General features: G+C 45.1%; 2 protein-coding genes across 2 annotated transcripts in view; one reads left to right on the plus strand and one right to left on the minus strand.

Annotated features, from left to right (window-relative positions):
* Positions 1–1,627: 1,627 nt before the first annotated feature.
* On the minus strand, positions 1,628–6,849 carry aoc1 (amine oxidase copper containing 1). Its single transcript, XM_035619662.2, has 5 exons — positions 6,695–6,849; positions 4,549–6,087; positions 3,718–4,006; positions 3,129–3,261; positions 1,628–2,822 (listed from the first exon to the last, which is right to left on the minus strand). The coding sequence occupies exons 1-5, from the start codon at positions 6,702–6,704 to the stop codon at positions 2,553–2,555; spliced, it is 2,241 nt and encodes a 746-aa protein (XP_035475555.1). The 5' UTR covers positions 6,705–6,849; the 3' UTR covers positions 1,628–2,552.
* Positions 6,850–11,567: 4,718 nt separating this feature from the next.
* The window catches only part of sspo (SCO-spondin), a 52,828-nt gene continuing 43,998 nt past the window's right edge, over positions 11,568–20,397 (plus strand). The window contains exons 1-24 of the mRNA XM_047329981.1: positions 11,568–11,639; positions 11,831–11,956; positions 12,342–12,498; positions 12,732–12,984; positions 13,109–13,250; positions 13,342–13,489; positions 13,685–13,857; positions 13,981–14,199; positions 14,309–14,474; positions 14,616–14,874; positions 15,441–15,654; positions 15,901–15,995; positions 16,088–16,344; positions 16,459–16,593; positions 16,680–16,882; positions 17,041–17,168; positions 17,325–17,434; positions 17,556–17,705; positions 17,830–17,923; positions 18,095–18,310; positions 19,139–19,344; positions 19,581–19,695; positions 19,927–20,048; positions 20,178–20,351. Coding sequence (XP_047185937.1) covers positions 11,568–11,639; positions 11,831–11,956; positions 12,342–12,498; positions 12,732–12,984; positions 13,109–13,250; positions 13,342–13,489; positions 13,685–13,857; positions 13,981–14,199; positions 14,309–14,474; positions 14,616–14,874; positions 15,441–15,654; positions 15,901–15,995; positions 16,088–16,344; positions 16,459–16,593; positions 16,680–16,882; positions 17,041–17,168; positions 17,325–17,434; positions 17,556–17,705; positions 17,830–17,923; positions 18,095–18,310; positions 19,139–19,344; positions 19,581–19,695; positions 19,927–20,048; positions 20,178–20,351 — 3,934 coding nt within the window. The remainder of the gene's footprint in view (positions 11,640–11,830; positions 11,957–12,341; positions 12,499–12,731; positions 12,985–13,108; positions 13,251–13,341; positions 13,490–13,684; positions 13,858–13,980; positions 14,200–14,308; positions 14,475–14,615; positions 14,875–15,440; positions 15,655–15,900; positions 15,996–16,087; positions 16,345–16,458; positions 16,594–16,679; positions 16,883–17,040; positions 17,169–17,324; positions 17,435–17,555; positions 17,706–17,829; positions 17,924–18,094; positions 18,311–19,138; positions 19,345–19,580; positions 19,696–19,926; positions 20,049–20,177; positions 20,352–20,397) is intronic.

Here is a 20,397-nt window from a genome sequence, read left to right on the forward strand (position 1 = left end):
GACACCCCGCCTGCACTCTCAAATAGCCGCTGGTCAAACTGAGAATTACTCTGCTCCCGTATATGTTTATATATATATATATATATATATATATATATATATATATATATAAACATATATATATATATATAAACATATATATATATTTAAAAAAAGGAAGAGAGAGGTTTGATTTTTTGATTTAGAAAGCAGGAAATAAGACTCAAGCTTGCTTCAGCTGCCGGACTAATGTAATTATAATCTCCTTTAGTACAAATGTGTTCACTGTTACATCTTTCTAATATACACCATCAGAAAGACTCATCATCGTCGTATGATATTTGTAGTCGCTGTGTCTTACAGGATCTGAGACAGGATGCAGTCCTGAACTACTGCATCATTCAAACATATGTGACATTTCCATTCCCCGAGTCACACTGATGAGGGGATTCACACACAGGCTTAAATGAATGAGGGTCAATCATCTATTGATAATGACTGATGGATGATTAGAGCAAAGCCACAGCTGAAAATAGAAGAGGAAATAGACACTAAGAAAGTAAGGTGGGAAGGAAGAAAGAAAGGAAGGATGCTAATTTACAAGCCAGGCTATGGCGCCTTGCTCCTTTATATTTTTATGGTTTTGTCAAGCAGATGACCCTCCCCGTGCCACCGACCAACCAGTAGCTGCAAAACAAGTTGCACAAGAACATGAGCAGGAGGGCAGAGCGGGAGGGGGGTCGTCGCAGACGTCGTCAAGCACAAGCAGATTTAATTGAGGAGGTTTTCAGGGGGACTTTCTCAGACCGGAGGGACCTGAGACATTATGCAACTCTTTTCTGAGGCGGAGTTGGACCCATGATGAGTAAACGGATGGTTGTGTCTTGATAATGTAAATCATTTCTAGTTGGTAGAAGTTGAAGAATAATAACTGATAATCTGAATAGATGAAACATTCTTCTCAAGACACCACTAGGTGGCAACGAGTCACCATATAAATTCACAGGTTTGCTTGTTATAGCATAGAAATGTGACACTGACTCTCTTCTTGGGCATGTGAACATTTTGTGAATTTTCTTTACATGGGTATCTTTAAGTTTGAGACCATGCATGTACAAAAACAACTTCTAATAACTTTATATAAATGTAAACCAACACTATTTGTCAGTACCAAATCTTCTAAAAAATGTGTCTCCACCACATGCAGAACACATCGATGGTTGGAGAAATATTATAATAAAGAGGCGCAAGGCTTTATGGGCAAAGCAGAAAGAGTGAAATAAAAATATCTAACTGTTTAGATGTTATTTTTTGACATGTAAAACTTCTCCACACAGTGAAGACACTGTTATGTTCAGTACTGTCCTATAGCTGTAACATTAAGACTATCATTGCTATGGATATTGCTATAGGAATGCTTGTTAGCAAATTCACATTGTCTTTTTGTGCCCCTCCTCGAACGTCCATTCACTAATGCATGCATAGCTCTCATACTACCCCTCTTTTATACTGTGCACTGTAAAACATTGGCACACACCTATAAAAAAGAGTTCCTAGACTGTGACGAGAGTGGCTGGCCGGATTCTTTCCCCCCCCTCTCCAAAAACACGTGTTTACCCTTCACACAAACCGACTTTACCAAAATCCATCTATCGCCATGGAAGCTTTATTAAGTTTGCCGGCAGACAAATTGTGTTTATTATACAGTGCTTAATACAGACCTAATAATATCAAAAATATACAATATGATCCAAACAGTTAGATTTTTTGGGGTCACTTAATAGAATTCTTCGGTGTGAGTGGCATAGCTATGTCAGGAATGTGTGCGCAAAGGACAAAGCCGTTGCATGTGCTGTTGATATTCTGTAAATTCTGTGTCATTGTATGTAAAGATAGGTTTCCAGGGGCGACGGCGCCGCCAGGTGGTATCTGGGCTATTTGTGGGGAAGGATCCGGAATCAGGCTGTTTGCTCAGTTAGGCCTGTTGTCTGTGCAGCAAAAACATTCCCCCCGGGGGACGATCGCTGCCTGCTGAGGGGCAGCAGTCTACATCCAGTGGGGCGGATACGGAGCATCCTGCATCCTGGATGCTTGCTGCTGCTAAACCTCAGCCACGGAGACCAGGCATGGGATTACTGGAGTTCTCACCCCCCCCCCCCCCCGAAAAAAAAATAGACCCAAGACAATCCCTGCCTGGTTACATGTGTGGCTATGTCAAGTAATGTGTAAAAGAAATTGTGATTTAAAATGTTAGTGCAACGTGAGCAGTCCGCAGTAAATCATCTTATTCGAAAATATGGTTTGAAGTTATACCTGATCATTGATGACAAGCATAATTTATGAAAAAACAGTAAAAAAAACCAAAACATTTTCCTTTTTAAAATTGTCTTCTTTCTTTTTTTACATGAAATTTGTTGTGTCAAAATCTAAATATTGAAGAAATCCTCTTTTTCACATTGCAATACATGACTAAGAATAAATCTGACTATATGTATTACTAAGTGATTTTTATTCATCTAAGATCCTCATAGTGCAATTTTGCCAACTGAAAAAATACATTTGCAAAACCCCCTCTAGACTCCTGCATATGTGCCATTGTAAAAGAAGGGCTTGTTCGTCACACAGTGACCTATGCCCTCAGGTGTCCATCTCTGCACCTTGGGTTTGCCGTCCCGGCCCGGCCGGACAATGACGGTGCTTTGGGATGACAGCGAAGGGTCTTCATCGAAGAAATTGAAGGGGCGGAGGAAGAAGCCCACTGCGTTGCCAGGCGTCGCTGTGTTGGGGATGTCTTCTGAGTGAGGCACATGCAGGAAGCCGACCGTCACCCAGGCGACGAGGTCCTGCACACAGGGAAGCAAACATTACAGTCGACTGTTCTGAATGGGACACAGAACGGGTGGTTTTTATCCATTTAAAAGTGCAAACAGATGAAAATGTCAACAGGCGTGAGTTGCCATGATAACATTGACATTTTGGAAAACATTGATTTCATCCTCTTTGTTAGAACAAGAACACTCACATTGATCTCATGTCTGTCTTGGCTTCCATAAACAGTTTACACAATACAACTGTCCACAAACTGTCACCTTATATGCACACTGTGGAAATGTGTAATATACATCTAAATTGAATGTTCACTGCTGTACCTGGTTGACTATGTCTTCATTGTTGCGGATGTAGTCCTCAAAGGACACGGCCGGTTCCCAGGGATCGTTCTGGGTGTAAATGCTGCTGCTGGTGGCTTCACTATCTTTATGACGAGTCACAGCCAGAGGATACCTGCAGAGAAACGGCTCATCGATCAGTTTTGTTATATTACCTGTCATTCTGAATATATAGATAGAAGGCAGGTATTTGCATATTTAAAAGCTACATTTTTTGTTTGCAAACACTTTATACTTTGATAAATCAATGGCGACTGCTGGCTGCACCTCTACTGAGTCCCAAACCATAACTCTACTTTGAGCTGATTTATAGCCTCACTCCTAGTCCAGAGATTAAGCTCTTCAACCCCACCGATCCTCTGTGGGGTTTATCATTGCAAATAAGTGATGTTATGTGTGCAAACTTTGCTCCAATACACAGAAACTAAATTCCACTGGAGATCTCAATGCGTCTTAAGGTAGCCAATGCGAATGAATTTGGACAGTTGGAATGGTGGCAACCATCAAAACATGTCGCACTGGGTTTGAATATCATTTTTTCTAGCAACATAGTGGTAGAATATTTCATTACCTCGACCAACTGATGCCATTTTCCTCTCTCCATCCTCTTGGAAGGACACTGTGGCCATGTGAGTTGAACTGAATTCGGTAACCCCTCTGCTGCCCCCATTTATTTTTCTCATTGGGGTTGAAAAAGTGCGCATAGCGGGGGAACTTCTTGCCAAAGCGGAAAGCCGCAGATCGCTCGGTCTTGTGCTCTGTCCTGTGGAGTTTGGACTGGACGACGAAGTTGCTCGGGCTCCAGGGATTTGTGAAGTTGACGTATTTCAGGTCCATCGACTCAAAGCTGTTCTCCCGACCTGCATCGCATCAACAACAGAGAATTGTCAAGAGAAGTTAGATGTCAAAGTGTGAGCAGCCTGTTGAGACACAACTCATTTACCTTCTTTTGACAAGAGTGGCTTGAATGCGCTTTTAAAAGTAGCAGAAGTGACAGACAGGTTTTGTAAGATTAAGTTATTGATTTCAGCACACATTTCAACAGAACAGTTGCACACACTTGATAGGCCAAGTCTGCTTTATGGTGGGGTAAAGTCCAGACAGTCATTTTATCTGGACAGGTATTAATAAAAGACGCGATGAAAGCTTTGTCCCTGTGTGGTCTTTGTTTCACTGTCTTTACAGTTTCAAAAACAAACTATTTACACCATGTAGTGATATTGATAAACTGTATACATTTGGATAAATACTGGGTAACGTGTTTGTTTCCCAACCCCACCACCCAACAAGAATATCGGCTTTAGAGTATGTCAATATGTGCAGTATGTAACCTGATCATGAAGCTTTGAAATAAAAAAATACAGATGGTCAATGGCAAACAAAGAATTTTTGGAATACTCACCAGCAATATCAAGATCCACTTTGTAATGGATGAGATGTGTGTGCAAGTTACCCAGCGCGTAGTTGTACACCTTGGCACCATAGTGAAGTCCGTTAGGTGTAAAGAAAGTGGCATGGATGTATCCAGTGGCGCTGACTTTTACCTCCATCACTCCATTCTGGTAGAAGATGAAGTCCCAGATGTAATCATAGTTGTAAACCGTCGAGGTCGTCCGCAGCACCAGCACCGTGTTTTCCAGCCCCCCGTAGAAGTTGTATCCTCCCTTGAAGTTGGAGTTGAAATGCCTCCTCAGAGGCATGGCGGTGGTCATCTCAAAAATACAGAGTGCGTTTTTGTGGTGCACAGGTTTGTCTGTGTCAAAGTAGTGGTAAAGGTCAACAAAGGTGGCAATTTCTGGACAGTCGATTCCAGGTGCTAGCTCAAAGGTTGAGGCGCCCATTGCCCAGCCGGCATCTATATACTTTGTTTGCATGGCGGCAGGAGTATCGCCAGAATAGAAGGCAATCGCTTCTTGGAGGCTGATCTCATAGGCAATCCTTTCCCCATTGAAACGTAGGTCAAATACCTGAGGCCCAGCAGATGAGCGCACTCGGTAGGCAAAAGACCATCCAGCATATTCGACAAAGTTGCGGTCAATGTGATAGCGAGGCCCCTGGGGTTCCACGAGCTTTGGTCCATGGATATTAGTGGGAGTGTTGCTGTGACCCCGGGGGATGTAGGTGGAGTAGAGGTCGTCGTCGTCATGGGCAGGCAGTTTGACCTTCTCCACACCTCCTGATTCATATTTTTCTACCAGTTCCTCAAGACTGTCAAAGTACATGCTGTTGTACCACACCTTTTCAACGCTCCACTCTGCTGGGTCCAGGCTCTGGTGGTTGATCAGTACCTCAAACCCGACCGGGTGGATGAAATAACCCTCCACAAACTTCTGCAACATGATCCAGGATCTCCTCTCGCCTGGACCCAAACCACGCGGGGCAATGTCAGAGAACGTCAGGCAGCGGTCAGAGCAGTTGGTGAAGGAAAACCCACCTGTGGTCTCAAACAGGAGCTTGTGAACTGTGGTTGTAATCTTTTTAAGGATGTCAATGATGTGTTCGTACTCTGCAGCAGTAATGGGCCTCGACTCAAAGCGGACAGGCCTAGCCCCCTTGAAGGTCTTGACTTCATGAGTATTTGGGGATGGCAGAGGACTGACAATGTACTCGGTGATGTTGGGCATGGCCTGGTTCCCGAACTGGACGACGACACGGGCTTGACGTGGGGGTTTGGCCTGTCCACGGTCCAGCGCTCTCAGGGCTTCGTGCTTCCTTGGCAAATGGAGTTCCATCAGAAGGATGCTGTTCTTCTCCAGCGTCCTGCTACGAGCGTTGGTGAGCTTCAGTTGTGGAATGCCATGCAGGTATTCTCGTACAGCTTTCATCTCGCGAACTGTGAGGTCGGCATACATGGGGGCACCGTGGTGGGCCCAGTCTCTTGAACTGGCAGCAACATAACCAGCCAAACAGGCCAACTGCAGCAGACAGAGGAGCCTCATGGCTGTAATATGAAGGGAAAAGAATACCCAGAGTTATTTTAATAGATAAAATCGACACACTGAATATATTGAGTGAATTTCAGAAAAAGAGCTTCGTTTCTACTTATTTAAATCCAAATTTGGTCGGTTGAGTCAAATATGTTCTGTTGCTTACAGTCGCCCCCTCTAATAAGCTAAAGAATCAAAAACTACAGCACTATCTCTCCTGCAGATTGGTGATTGGCCCACCCTTTTTAATTATTTTTATTTTTCACAGCTAAATATGCTGTTCTTCCTCGTTTCCCTTTCTCTATTTGTTTCTATCATATCACTCTTTTCTCCGTCTCTCCACAGGAACACAAACAACAGATATCAGCCACTGCTACAACACGCTGTCCCTCCCTACTCTCACTTCACCTGCACCGTTTATGCTGCACGTCTACAAGTGTAATTTCAGTGTAATATGTCAGATTCTTCAGAATTATTTAGAAAATGATTTAGTATCATTCTTATAATAGTACATATTGCATCAGCTATATGTAATATTGCTGTGATACATCGAGAAGTTCAGTGCCTCGTTTAAAAACCGTAACAGCTCTGTATTAGAAATTAAGAAATACAACACTGTACCTGTCGTCATCCACTTGCTTCAGGTGCTTTGTAAATCGTGTCGGGGTCAGTCTCGTCCTCCCGTGTCAGCTGTTGGAAAAAACTCTCCCAATGCACCGTTCAGTGCTCTGCTTAACCTACTTGCTTAGCCGTGACGGAAACTGATTGGCCAACAGAGGGTCGTAAATATTATGAAATAACAGATTTTGGTTTTAAATCATTAATCTTGCTCAGAGCAAGGGAGGTTCATTTGTTTAGCACTTTGTACCGGTGCAATAAAGGGGCATTTAAAGTGGGCATTAGGGGAAAAAAACAACACATGGCAATATAAAAAGACATAGGAAACCAAAAAGCACATTTAAACACATTTAGTTAGAGTGGAGGTTTCATGGGAATTTTTTTTAGCGCATAAAAACTGAATGATGCTTCTTTATGTTTAGTTTTATTATCCACAGTTCAGTCCAAAGTTGAATGTAGTAGTGTGGGTTTATTAGTACTCCAAATTTAATGACAACATCATGATATCTTGCTTGGTTTGTTTTAACATTAGAGATTGAAGCTAACAGAATTATTGTTCGGCTCCAAAAACACTTCTTTTTTTAACTGAAGGTGAAGTGTACTGAATTTAGTGTAATGTCTGTTTAATCATTTTTTCTATAATAAGAGTTGACAGGAGCATGTGGAAGTTGAAAAGAAGACGCCAGAGAATAGATTCCTGGGGATTTCAACATTTTGATATGGTCTGATGTGGTAGGCATTCTTCAAATAGGATTCAAAATAGGTAACAGATATTTTCAGTTCCTGGTAGAAATTGCCTTTTTCAAATTAAGTCAAATCAATTTCTTTGCTGATATCATACTTTCTGGTGGGAAAAGATATACTTTAACACACTGACACACTGGACTCCAAGGCTGCAATGGAAAGTTAGCTCTGGCCTACAAGGAGGAAATGTGAACAAGTCAATTATGACACAGTGCATTGCTTATACTATTTAAGCAGAAAATATCTTGTGACAGTAGCTTCTCCGTCCTCTTCACTCAGCTCAATCTAAAGTGTACTCCGCTGGTGACAGCTGTGTTTGAGCCTGCTCACTCGGGGGTCGGAGGGTCAGACTTGGGAGAGTGGTGAGTCTAAAAGCCCTCAGTCCCCACGTCTGTTGAAACGCTTCATTGAATAAATGCCCCCATCATCCTTTCCCGAAAAGTGTCTCTTTACAGGATTAGACTCTGACAAACACCTCTTTATTCTGCGGCCGAGGCTCCACCACCCCCGTGGTCACCTACGGCGTCCTGTAATGTTTGACTGGCTGAGGTCAAAGGAGGTGTCCGTCACGGGTCTGGTGGCCAATGCCTGCTCGTCCAGCTGGGACATTGCCCACGCATGTCCAATGACAGCCGGTTCAGATGCCACTGTACGTCCCATGAGTCACCCCCCGCATTTAAAACCCAAGATCTTGGGTCCTGCTCCCCCATAAGGCAAATCATCACCTCATTGTGGACTGTATCGCATACTGCTGGACAGAAATAAAGAAGGGGTGACAGAAAATAGATTACACTGCACATACTTTTTTTTTTTTTTAAATATTAATTAACAAGCGAAGGACATTTTGTGGTGAAAAAAATCCAAAGATTTACCAAAAGCACTTCAAAGGTAAGGATTATAGCAGAAAGCTTTTAACAAACATATCTGATTTCAAGGAATTCAATCTGGATCGGTCCGATCGGTTCATATGGATTGTATATGGATTTGCATATGGACTTCTTTACAGGAAATTTAAGCTTAAATATTCGGTGGAGAACCATGGAGACACTACTACTGACTCTTCTTGGACTTCAGACAGTGATGGGAATGGGGTGAGTATGATTGAGACCAGTAAGAGCAGGCTTAAGCATATTTTTAGACAGTAACAGGGTATTAAGGAGGGGCAACGAGAAAGGTGAGAAAGACAGTTAAGAAAATCATTTTCATGCTTAAAGCAATGTTCAATTAATGTTAACATTATGTTTCTCCAAGAATCATTGTTAATTTATTTCACTGACCAACTTAATTTCATTATAAATACTTGCTACAGTAGATATCTAAAATAAAGAACTCATGATATATATAATAATATAATGGTTACGGTTTCCCAGTGTGCTCTGGTTTTTGTTTTGAACTGAATTTAAGAATTTCAGCATCTTGAGTCATGTGCAAGTACCTCTGAATAAGATGTACTTTATAAGGGATTTGTATCTGTTATCATTACATTACTACATGGTAACTGATCCTATCTTAGCACTGATTTCAGTACAGGACCTCAATTCACGCATGAATTAGATTCAATCTTAACCGTGGAATTAAGGACCTGGAGCCAAGTGCGAGTGTCTTCGTGCAAACTTGTACACGGAGGAAATTAAACCTGTGTATCATATTCCAGACATTGGTGTGAACATTTGGTGGAGGAGAGAGTGGAGCGAGTCCTGTCCCCGCGTCTACAGCTCGAGGTGAGCTGTTCTGAGGTGTATCAGTACAACACCCAGGACTGGAGGCTGGATGTGGACAGGATGCGCGTCAAGCATGGAGGGGATGACGGCATTGCCCTGTACTACAAACAACAGGGGCCCAAGGCCTCCTGCTTCTTGTACAAGTAAGTGAACTGTTGGGTAATTGTCTATTCAAAAAGGGGTTTTCTACAATTCAAAATTAGTATACCAGAGATATTTAAAATCACACACTGGTGCAATAGGCTTGTGAAAACAAGCCAAAGCCAAATAATGAGGTGTCTTCTCGAAAGCCATATATCTGGATCTCTGTGTAAAAGGGGCAAATAGGTTGTGGCGGGAATGTGGTGAGGGCTCCTGTCCTTGTCGCTTCAACAGTGACTCCTGCTCGACATGCTAACTTTGTCACCTGACGACGTGTCTGTCCACCTCAGACCTCCGGAGATGGAGAGCCAGATGGTGAACAAGACAGTGAGGGTGTGCTGCGAGGGCTGGGGCGGCCCGCGCTGCTCTGAGGGTGAGGACAAGAAACCAGCCGATCAGATCCATATACATTATGCATGTCTCATACTTCCTTAACAAATGAAGTAAGACTCATTATTTACCAAATGCAGATTTGTTAATATTACAATAATATAACATTAAAAGCAAACTGACATAAGCTGCAGAACAAAATGATATCAATATATTTTTGCATATTTATTTTATGCCCTAAACGTATATTACATAGATTTTCTCTGTCGTCTGTCTGTTGCCCTGCTCCCAGGTGCGGGTGTGCGCGGTCAGTGTTACTCCACGTGGAGTTGTGCGGATTTCCCTGGAATCCACAACTCCTCCCTCATGCCCATGGAGCAGTGCTGCGGCAGCCAGTGGGGACTGACCTGGAGAAATGCCTCTGATCAGACCTGCTTGTCTTGCACCTACACTCTCCTTCCTGGTCAGAAAACATACATGCATGTACAGTATGCACACACGGAAGACCTAACTACCTAAGTACCCATAAGGTTCAACATGAATCTCACACACAGTGCCACTTCTCCCTCCTCTCTCCCGATTGATTCTCCAGACGCCCAGTCCTCCCCACTTGTACGTAGCGGCCTTCTGGGTAGCACCAGGGTGCCTCAGGGCTCGGCCACCTGCATGTCCTGGGGTGGAGCCCACTACCGCACTTTTGACAGGAAGCACTTCCACTTCCAGGGCACCTGCACTTACCTGCTGGCCTCATCTACTGACGGCACATGGGCAGTCTACACCAGCACGGTCTGTGATGGGAGAGGAGACTGCAGTAAGGTATGTTGGAGTGGATGAAAGCAGCATTATTGGAGCCTTCAGACTCTGATTATGATTTGCCATTGTGCAATAGAACAGTGTGAATAAAGTGTATCTGTGGCTGTTCTATTCAGGCTTTGCGGATGATGCTGGGTCTAGATTTGGTCTCAGTTCGTCACAGGAACTTAACTCTGAACAACCTTCCCGTCGCCAACGGAGAACCTCTTTTCCAAAATGGTAAACTGTTTTCATTAGTTGTCACTACAGAACTCTCTTAGTTTAATTTCTCGTCTGATATTATTACCCAAAGGAAAACCAAAACTAGAACAAATATAAGGATGATATTTCTCCCACAACTATTATATCTCCTCCACAACATACCCAGGTTTATTACAAAAGGACTCATGAATCCAAGATCCTTCCAGTTCAGATGAGGCTTTTCTCTCTCATAACAGGACTTTATGGATGGATGGATGGTGATCAGCAACACTTCCCAAAACACCTTCCAAAACAAAACAACAATAGTTTCTTCTTCTTTGTACAGGAGTGAGTGTCCATTGGCTGGGCGACTTTGTGTTTGTGGAGAGTGGCCTGGGTGTGAGAGTGAAGTTTGACCTGGCGAATACCGTCTACCTGACGGTGACCGCCGAGCACCTGGCAGCCACTAGGGGGCTCTGTGGAGTCTACAACAACAACGCTGATGGTGAGTGAAACGCGCGTTAAACACCAGCTCACACACCAGCTCACACACCCCATGATCACATCGGGGACAGGACGGGTTGTGGTGGATAAATGTGTCAAGCACAGGACTTTTACAATCAATTCCCTAATACTTTATTATCCAAGGTTGTCTTACAATTTTCAGTTTGCCAACAATAATAGCTGACTGACGATGAGCACGAGGAGTCGAATTCCTGGCCTTAAATATTGTCTTAGTCCACCCCTGTAGAGATATGTGCATTTCTTACAGCTTTGGACATCAACAGCCTTGATAATGACCACACCGAGGTTAAATACCCAGGTCTCCCCACCAGACAGTCACAAGCCACTTTGATTACAGGAGAAACATCTTCAGTTATCATCTACAACCAAGTCCAGATGTGATAATGTATTTCCCTTTTCTGATCATAGATGACTTTACCACTATGGGTGGAGCTGTGTCCCAGTTCGCTGCCAGCTTCGGGAACTCATGGAAAGTTCCTGATCAGCAGAATGAAGTAATGCACTGAATATTCTTAATTGTTTCCCCCTTCTTTTTGGCAACAATGATTATATTTCTTTGTAAGTCACATGAGATACTTGTGATATGGAGATAAATGGTTCAAGTTCTAAAATACTGTGACACTGTATTTAAAAAGAAATGGCAATAGGTAAATGGTTATTGTGTCCCTCCACATGCTTCCTGTAGGACTGCAGCGATGCGGCAGAGCTTGGTCACAGCTGCGATGTCTCAGGGGACGCCGCTCTGCGCAAGCAGGCAGAATCCGTGTGTCACCGACTGCTGGAAAACCCCTTCACACACTGCCACCCCCGGGTGAGACACCCCGGATACTTGTCCCATGGCGTGAAAACCATTTGCTCCTCTGATCAAGTTTCTTTGACAGCCAAGCCTGTCCAATGCGCTGTAAGACAAAACAGCCATAAAAGTAGATCATTTACCAAATATTAACTTTTAGAGCCATAGGACATGAATTGTAACATCTGTCCTATCTCTTGTCTATTCACAAACAATAATTCATACTTACCCTCCGACTCTCAGAAGCCTATAATCAATGCACTGCATCTCTGCCATTTAAAGCCACTATGCCCAGGATTAGCATACTTCTAACATCAGAGACTGTAGTACTTGCATCATAAGAACTTTTGCATGCTAATCCATGCAGGTCTGCGGCTGACAGTGTTGAGTGTGTGTCTTTCAGTTGGACCCAGCAGCATACGTCGACACCTGTCTTTACCTGTACTGCAGCCTGCCACCCAAAGAGAGGGATGGGGCGGTGTGTGACACGCTGGCCAGCTACGCCCGGGAGTGTGCCCAACAACACGTCATCATCGTATGGAGAACAGCCACACTCTGTGGTAATGACAAGATTTTGTACTTTGTAACTAAAATGCAGTGTAATGTGTTGATTTGTAGAATGACAAAAAAAAACCTCCTTTGGGACAACTAAGGCGTATTTATCTATGAACTATAAGCAATCAAGGTTTTCTTTTAATGACAAGAGAATGTAGTGTACCTGATGATAAAACATAAAAAAAAAACAGTGCTGTCCTTCACTTCTTTTTTCTTTCTATCTTCTCTGTCCCTTCAGGTCGTGTCTGTCCCAGAGGCCAGTTGTTTTCGGACTGTGTGTCCTCCTGTCCCCCCAGCTGCGCATCTCCCCAACCCCCGGGGCCGGCTGCAGCCGTCGGCCAGTGCAGGGAGGAGTGTGTGGGGGGCTGCGAGTGTCCGCCGGGCCTCTACGTTCACCAAGGACTCTGTCTAAAAAGAGACGATTGTCCTTGTTTCCATCGCAGACGCACCTACCAGTCGGGGGACAGGATACAGCAGAGATGCAACAGCTGGTGCGGGTGAAATCTGTGTGTGTGTGTGTGTGTGTGTGTGTGTGTGTGTGTGTGTTTGGTCGTTTCCTAAGCCTCCTTTACCTTTATTTTTAACTTTGTCTGTTTCATCTTTTAATCCTTCCAGTGTCTGCCGAGCAGGCCAGTGGCAGTGTACGGGGGAGAAGTGTGCTGGCCAGTGCAGCCTGATGGGGGCGCTGCAGGTGACCACCTTTGACAAAAAGAGGTACTCACTTCAGGGTGGAGACTGTCACTTCACTGCTGTGGAGGTGAGCTACAAATTGTACACAGTCGGATAAACTATGACTGAAATGGTCAGTTGTGTGCATGGTAGCCACCTCTGCTTTTTTGTGTGTTCAGGACTTTGTTGACAGGAAGCTTGTGGTGAAGGTGCGCTGTGGCGAGTGTACTGCAGGAGGAGGAGGGGGAGGAGGGGGAGGAGGCCTGGGTTGTCTGAGGGAGATGTCAGTCACAGCACTCCGCACCACAGTCACTATCACAGACACTGGTGAGTTCATTAAACACTGACCTGATACAGCGTATTATTAGTTATTAGGTAATTGTTGAAAACTCATGTAAGAGATTAGAAATTTTGGATGTAAATGCTCGTACACTCACCTCTCGGCTAGATGTTAATGGCTCAGAGTTCCACCATGTCTACCGTGGGAACTCTTCAGTTTACGGTTGGTGTTGTTGCTTCCAGGTACGGTGATGTTGAATGGCCAGAGAGAGGCCTTGCCTGTGGTGACAGGAGACCTGGTTGTGCGCAGGGCCTCCTCGTCGTTCCTCCTCGTCCAGACTTTTGGAGCCCAGCTACTCTGGTATCTGGATGGACCCTTAGCCCTCATCACATTGCAGCCTGGGTTTGCAAACAAGGTGACCTTCACATTCCATGTGGTTTACTCTCTATTGTGGGTCCCCCAAATGAAACAAATTGAAGTTGTACAATAACAACAGAATAACAATGACACAACAATGTGTATTACATTTCTCTTCAAGGTGCGTGGCCTATGTGGAACGCTGACCTGGAGCCAGCATGATGATTTCACCACCCCAGAAGGAGACGTGGAGAACAGCGTGTCATCCTTTGCCGGGAAATTTACATCAGAGCGCTGTACTCTGCCTGAAGGGGCTCCACCCGACCCCTGCACCACATACACCCAGAGGAGATCCTATGCAGAGACAGTGTGCTCCATCATTCACAGCCCTGTCTTTCAGGTGGTGTATACAGAGCCTGTTACATCTCCCGCTACCTCGCGACGGAGTTCATCTTCACCTGTCTGCCTCTCTTCTATTCACACCGGCGCCTCCCTCTGTAATCTTGTAGGGGTGTCATGACGTGGTGGAGAGGGAGCCATATTTCCGTCTTTGTCTGTCAGAGGTTTGTGGCTGCACTCCACAGAAGGCCTGTCACTGCACAGTCCTCACTGCCTACGCACGGCAATGTGCTCAGGAAGGCGTCGCGGTCCAGTGGCGCAACCACACCTTCTGCCGTAAGTAGGAAGGCCATTGGCTAAGTGGTGACGGAGAAACCCTCGACACCTTTAGGCTTTAACAATTAAAGCAATAATCACAAACCGTATCAAACTTATTTGCCTTTTTCCGAACCTCTCCTCCTTCTCCTCTTTCCCCAGCGGTCCAGTGTTCAGGGGGTCAGGTGTACCAGGAGTGTGGTCGTGCATGCGGGGGCTCCTGTTCAGACCTGCGACAGAGCTGGAGCTGCGATGACGGCGGTGGAATTGGCCTTAGGATGTGTGTTCCAGGTTGCCAGTGTCCACCAGGATTAGTGCAGGACCACCAGAGCCAGTGTGTGCCCGTCGCCATGTGCCCCTGTGTGCAAGAAGACAAGACGTACCGACCAGGGACTGTCATTGAGAACAACTGTAATACATGGTATGAACAAGTGGCACAAATTCACTTTTTACAGATACATTTTTGTGTCTGAATTTCATTTGGGTTAAATATTAACATTGCTGCACTGATATAGTAGTCTTGCAACTGAGGATGACAGATATAGGAAACATCATGGTGGAGGTTGATTCAGTACAAGGTCTTACAGACCCAGTTGCATAAATCATATTTTACAGCACACCATAATTAAGGACCTTCCTTACAGGGCTATCTGCATACTGCTTTTATCATGTGTACTCCAAAGAGTACAATATGTGATTGAATGACTGAAACTGCTTACTGTATATGTATGACCCCGTTTTACCGTCAGCGAGTCCCTGGTGGTGTGAGAGATCTAATGAAATCACTCTATGTTCCTGCTCACTGCTACAGGATAGGTTGATTTCATTGCGTCTCTTCACCACAAAACGACAATGGACAACGGGGACATTTTGTCACGCTCAAGGGGCATGTTTGCACAGATTTCTAAAAACATCTGGACCATGCCCTTGACTGCATTTACCTTAGTGTCACCTCTAAATTTGCTCTCTCTCCTCTTCCCTTCACAGTGTCTGTGAGCAGGGGAAGTTTAACTGCACTCAGGAGCCCTGTGAGGAGGTGAACCCATGTCCAGGCTCTCTGGTCTACTCTCCACGCTCCTGCCTCCTCACCTGCTCCAGCCTGGACCCCCCTGGTCAACAGCAGGGGCCCAGACTAGTTGGACAGTCGGGCTGCAAAGAGCCCCTGTCTGGTTGTGTCTGTCCCCAGGGAACTGTCCTCCTAGTGGGTGAAAACCTAAATGTAGTTTTCTAAATAGATGTACAGTAGGGATATAAGTTTTGGCTACGCTCAAGCTCACGCATAGAATCAATGTGACTTTCATGCAGGTTCAATCCTGCCCGATAGTCATCTCATATAAGTAATCTTTACCACAAGGTTCTCCTGATATAAGATGTTACAAAGGGTTGAATATGTTGAATGAACTAAATAAAAAATATATTATATTATTACACTTCTGGTTTACTCCAGGGTGACCGCTGTGTTCTGCCAGACGAGTGCCCGTGTCACCACAATGGTCGACTTTACTACGGCAACGACACCATCACCAAAGACTGCAACACATGGTAATGTATGCGGTAATGTACGCAGTTGTCTTATTGCATCACTTCACTTGGGCATTTTAATCATCTCAACTGTTCTTCATTCTTTGCTGCAGTGTCTGCAAGGAGCGCCGCTGGAATTGCAGCCAGTTGGCTTGTGCTGGCGTGTGCGTGGCAACGGGGGATCCACACTACGTGACATTCGATGGCCGCTGTTACTCTTTCCTGGGTGACTGCCAGTACGTGCTGGCAAGGGAGACCAGTGGTTTGTTCAGTGTCACGGCAGAGAACGTGCCCTGCGGGAGCACTGGGGTCACCTGCACAAAGTCGGTCACCCTCAGCCTGGGAAATACCGTCATACACCTGCTGAGAGGTAGGAGGGACCGGGGGTGTTATGGGGGAAGGGGATGCTGAGTGATGGCAGGTTGTGGAGTTCATTTTAATAATTAGTTGCTTGCGATAAAACACTTTTGTCCCTGTCTTTTAGGTAAAGCTGTCACAGTAAATGGGATGCCAGTTAGTCTACCAAAGTCCTATAGTGGCAGTGGTCTGTCTTTGGAACAAGTCGGCCTGTTTGTCTCCCTCTCCTCTCGACACGGGGTCACTCTGCTTTGGGATGGGGGTAGGACAAACACCTAATTCATGTGGATGTAAGCACAGGTTAAATATCAAACCAGTGTTAATGTTATATCCCACATCATTTCTAAGGTATGCGTGTGTACGTGCGTCTCGCTGCTCACCTGCGGGGTCGGGTCGGGGGCCTGTGTGGTAACTTTGACGGGGATACGGAGAACGACTTCACAACGCGGCAGGGCATCGTGGAGTCTACGGCTGAGCTTTTTGGAAACTCTTGGAAGGTCAGCCCCTCCTGCCCTGACGTGGAAGATCAGGACATGCGAGACCCCTGTGCTGTAAGTTCAACACAGACGCATGCACAGTCACATACACACTGACATTTGCACGAAACAGTAGACTTGGACCTAATTATTTTGTTGTGAAATCTGTGACTTGCTTTGTCCTTCTCATGCACAGCAAAACAAACTAACCGCTCTTTTTTCGTTTTGCTCAGCTGAACGCCCACAGAGTGACATGGGCCAGGAAAAGGTGTGCCGTCCTGACCCAGGAACTCTTCTCTCAGTGCCACCCTGAGGTGCCCTTCCAGCAGTATTATGACTGGTGTGTCTTTGATGCTTGTGGGTGAGTGACACCACTAATCTACACACAAAATTATATTTTTCTAAACTATGTATATTATTTAACTGAAGGAAATTTGCTTTGCTTTGCTATACCAGCTGCAATTGTATTCCAATGATTTACTCTTCTTTTGTGTGTATGTGTGTGTGTGTGTTTTAGATGTGACTCAGGTGGAGACTGTGAATGTCTCTGCACAGCCATTGCTGCCTACGCTGAAGAGTGTAACCGCCGAGGAGTCTACATCCGTTGGAGGTCCCAGGAGCTCTGTCGTACGTCGCGCATGCAACACACCGTCACGCACAAGTCTTAAACAAATGCACCTTAAGTCTTGTGTCTTTGTCTTTACCTTTGTTTGCTGTCTTTTTTTCCCCATCATTCTCTTCTGCTCAGCTCTGCAGTGTGAGAATGGGCTGGTGTACAATCCGTGCGGCCCTGCTTGCTCTACCTCTTGTCCCAGTGTTCAGCAGAGTCCACACTCCCAGTGTGATGCCCTCTCTTGTGTGGAGGGCTGTTTCTGCCCCGCTGGCACCGTCCGACATGGTAAGTAATAAAAAAACGTTGTTACGTCGTTCCACAGTCCAGAACATTTGAGTGGACTTGACAAAAGAATTTGATGTCATGGATGCATTGGGGTTACTTTGTCAGCATGTTGTCTATTCCACAGGGGACAGCTGTGTTGTTCCCACTGTGTGTCCATGTGAGTGGGACGGCTCTATGTTTCCACCAGGATCCACCATCACTCAAAACTGCCAGAACTGGTCAGTCAATCAAACATGCTTCTGGAAATATTCTACACTTTAAAAAAAAATTAATAATCAAGGGGAGTTTTTATTGATTTAAAGAAGTTCACCATTTGTATGTGTGCATCGGTGTGTGTGTGTGTGTGTGTGTGTGTGTGTGTGTTTTTCTCTCTCTCTGTGTGCGCGCAGCTCCTGTGAGGATGGCGCGTGGCAGTGTGGGGGCGTGGCCTGCCCTCCCCCCTCCCCTCCCTGTCTCGAGTCGGAGTTCACCTGTGCGCGGGGGAGATGCGTCCCCTCCCAGTGGGTGTGCGACAACGAGGACGACTGCGGCGACGGCTCAGACGAGGTCTGTCCGTCGTCGTCCACCTGCTCCCCCGACCACTTCCGCTGTAGCAGCTCGCCAAGGTGAAAACCGAACGGCCACTGGCACGTTCACGAGCGCAAGTGCTTCACATGTATGAAGAGAAACTGAATATTAAGATGAGACATGATAAGCAAGTATGATGGCACAACGTCAAGAAGTTCTTTCAACTATGTACACGTTATTTTAATGCCAATGTCAGGCAGTGTTGGTCGGTTGGTCTGTCAGTCCAGGACGTTAGCAAGAGGTTAGCAAGATGTTAGCATACGGCAAACATGCTAAATGTTATTATCTACTGTACGTATGGTAGTGCGCTACATGCTAACACGTGCTGCGTGTGTCTACGTAAACATGCTAGATTTTCTAAAATTCGTCCAAACTTGTGTTACACGTACAGTGCGTGGTATTGTTCACTGTGTGTACCACAATGTGGTACAAATCATACTGTTGTCTTTATGTTGAAACATGTTTTTAGCGCCCCCTGTCTGTACTGCCTTCCTCGCTAGCCAACGTAACGAGTAGCTTTAGCGTGTTAGCATGCTATCGCGCTAACTAGCTAAGCTGGCAGCACTCCACCAGAGTCTAAACTCTTCAGCCTGCTAAATATTACTGTAAACAACAGCATGTTGATATCCAGTATCTTGATAAGTAATAAACGTTTTGGTCCATTTGTGATACGTGTGTAACACAAAATCCAAAATGTGATCAACATGTTCTTTCATCCAACAATGTTGTTTTCTGAGTAACTAGCATGACATGACAGCGTTAAGTCAATGTTTTCCTTTTTTACATTTGTATTAATTTGAGTCACACTTCACTGCTGTAATAGAATATATGGAATGCACAAAGTGAATTCATCCCCAACCCTACAGTGGACCATGTTTGAATCCGGCTCTGCGTTGTGATGGCCACCCAGACTGTGCTGACCAATCTGACGAGGAGTTCTGTGGACCTACCACCCCGGCGCCCCTGTGCCCACCGGGGGAGTTTCAGTGTGCCAACGGGAAGTGTCTGCCGGCCAGTCGTGTGTGTGATGGACGGCTGGACTGTGGCTTTGCCGATGCGTCTGATGAGCAAGGTGATCCGTCACACACACACACACACACATACACACACACACACACACACACACACACACACTTTTCAGCATTACACTCTACCTTCAAACTTAATTTAGCAAAGTACACTGTTATAAAATGTATTCAGCATTGCTGTCAACTATATATATGTATTAGTTCTGTTTTTAAACCTGATCATTGCTGAATGATTACTCTTCTGTGCTTTGTGCGACTGCCTTTACTTTTGTCGGCCCAGACTGTGGTGTGGTGTGTGACGAAGGGGAGTTCCTCTGTGCCGGAGGACGTTGCATTCTCTACCTCCACCGCTGTGACGGTCATGATGATTGCGGGGACCTCAGTGATGAGAGGGGGTGCGTGTTCGGGTTCTGTCTAATATGCTTTGCAGAGTTTATGTTTCATTTGTTTTTGGGGAATTTTATGTTCAGAATTATTTGTAAATACTCTTCAGTCAATGACAGTACACATCGTGCTTACACAACATACTACGTGTGCTTCTTTTTGTTTTGTTTGTTACAAGCACTTACCAACTGAAGGATTGATCACACCATACGACGCCCCCATTATCTAATATTGTGTTTCAGGTGTGTGTGCGCACCAGGGGAATTTCAGTGCCCAGGGGATCAGTGTGTTCCTGCGGACAGTGTGTGTGATGGAAACAGAGACTGCCCCTCTGGAACAGATGAGGCTGTCTGTCCAAGCAAAGGTACAAATAAATAACACACTAAAACTAGTACGAGTTAAATACTAAGCTAACTCAATCCTCGATGGTTTGATTAAGAAATAAAACTTTTGAAAGGATTTTGAAACTTTGTCGTCCTCCTTTACTTGGTAGTGACCTGTGCTCCTGACCAGTTTGCCTGTAGCGATGGCACATGTGTTGCCTCAACTAAGCTGTGCGATGGGACGTCAGACTGTCCAGGTGGAGATGATGAGAACAGAACAATTTGCTACACCGTCATCATAACACCGCCACAACCACACGTCACCCCGACTGTGCCCACATCAGGTAAAAGTCTTCTTTTTTTTGTTTTAGATATAGGGTTAGAATTTCA

Source organism: Scophthalmus maximus, chromosome 21 (genome assembly GCF_022379125.1).
Source record: "Scophthalmus maximus strain ysfricsl-2021 chromosome 21, ASM2237912v1, whole genome shotgun sequence".
In the NCBI taxonomy this organism is placed as follows: Eukaryota; Metazoa; Chordata; class Actinopteri; order Pleuronectiformes; family Scophthalmidae; genus Scophthalmus; species Scophthalmus maximus.

What these genes read in the sequence shown, in the direction of transcription:
- aoc1 (XM_035619662.2), bottom strand. An exon ending in AATGGCATCAGTTGGTCGAG is followed by an intron (nt 3,262 to 3,717) that starts GTAATGAAATAT and finishes GTTTCTCTGCAG; the next exon opens with GTATCCTCTGGCTGTGACTC. An exon ending in ATGAAGACATAGTCAACCAG is followed by an intron (nt 2,823 to 3,128) that starts GTACAGCAGTGA and finishes CCCTGTGTGCAG; the next exon opens with GACCTCGTCGCCTGGGTGAC.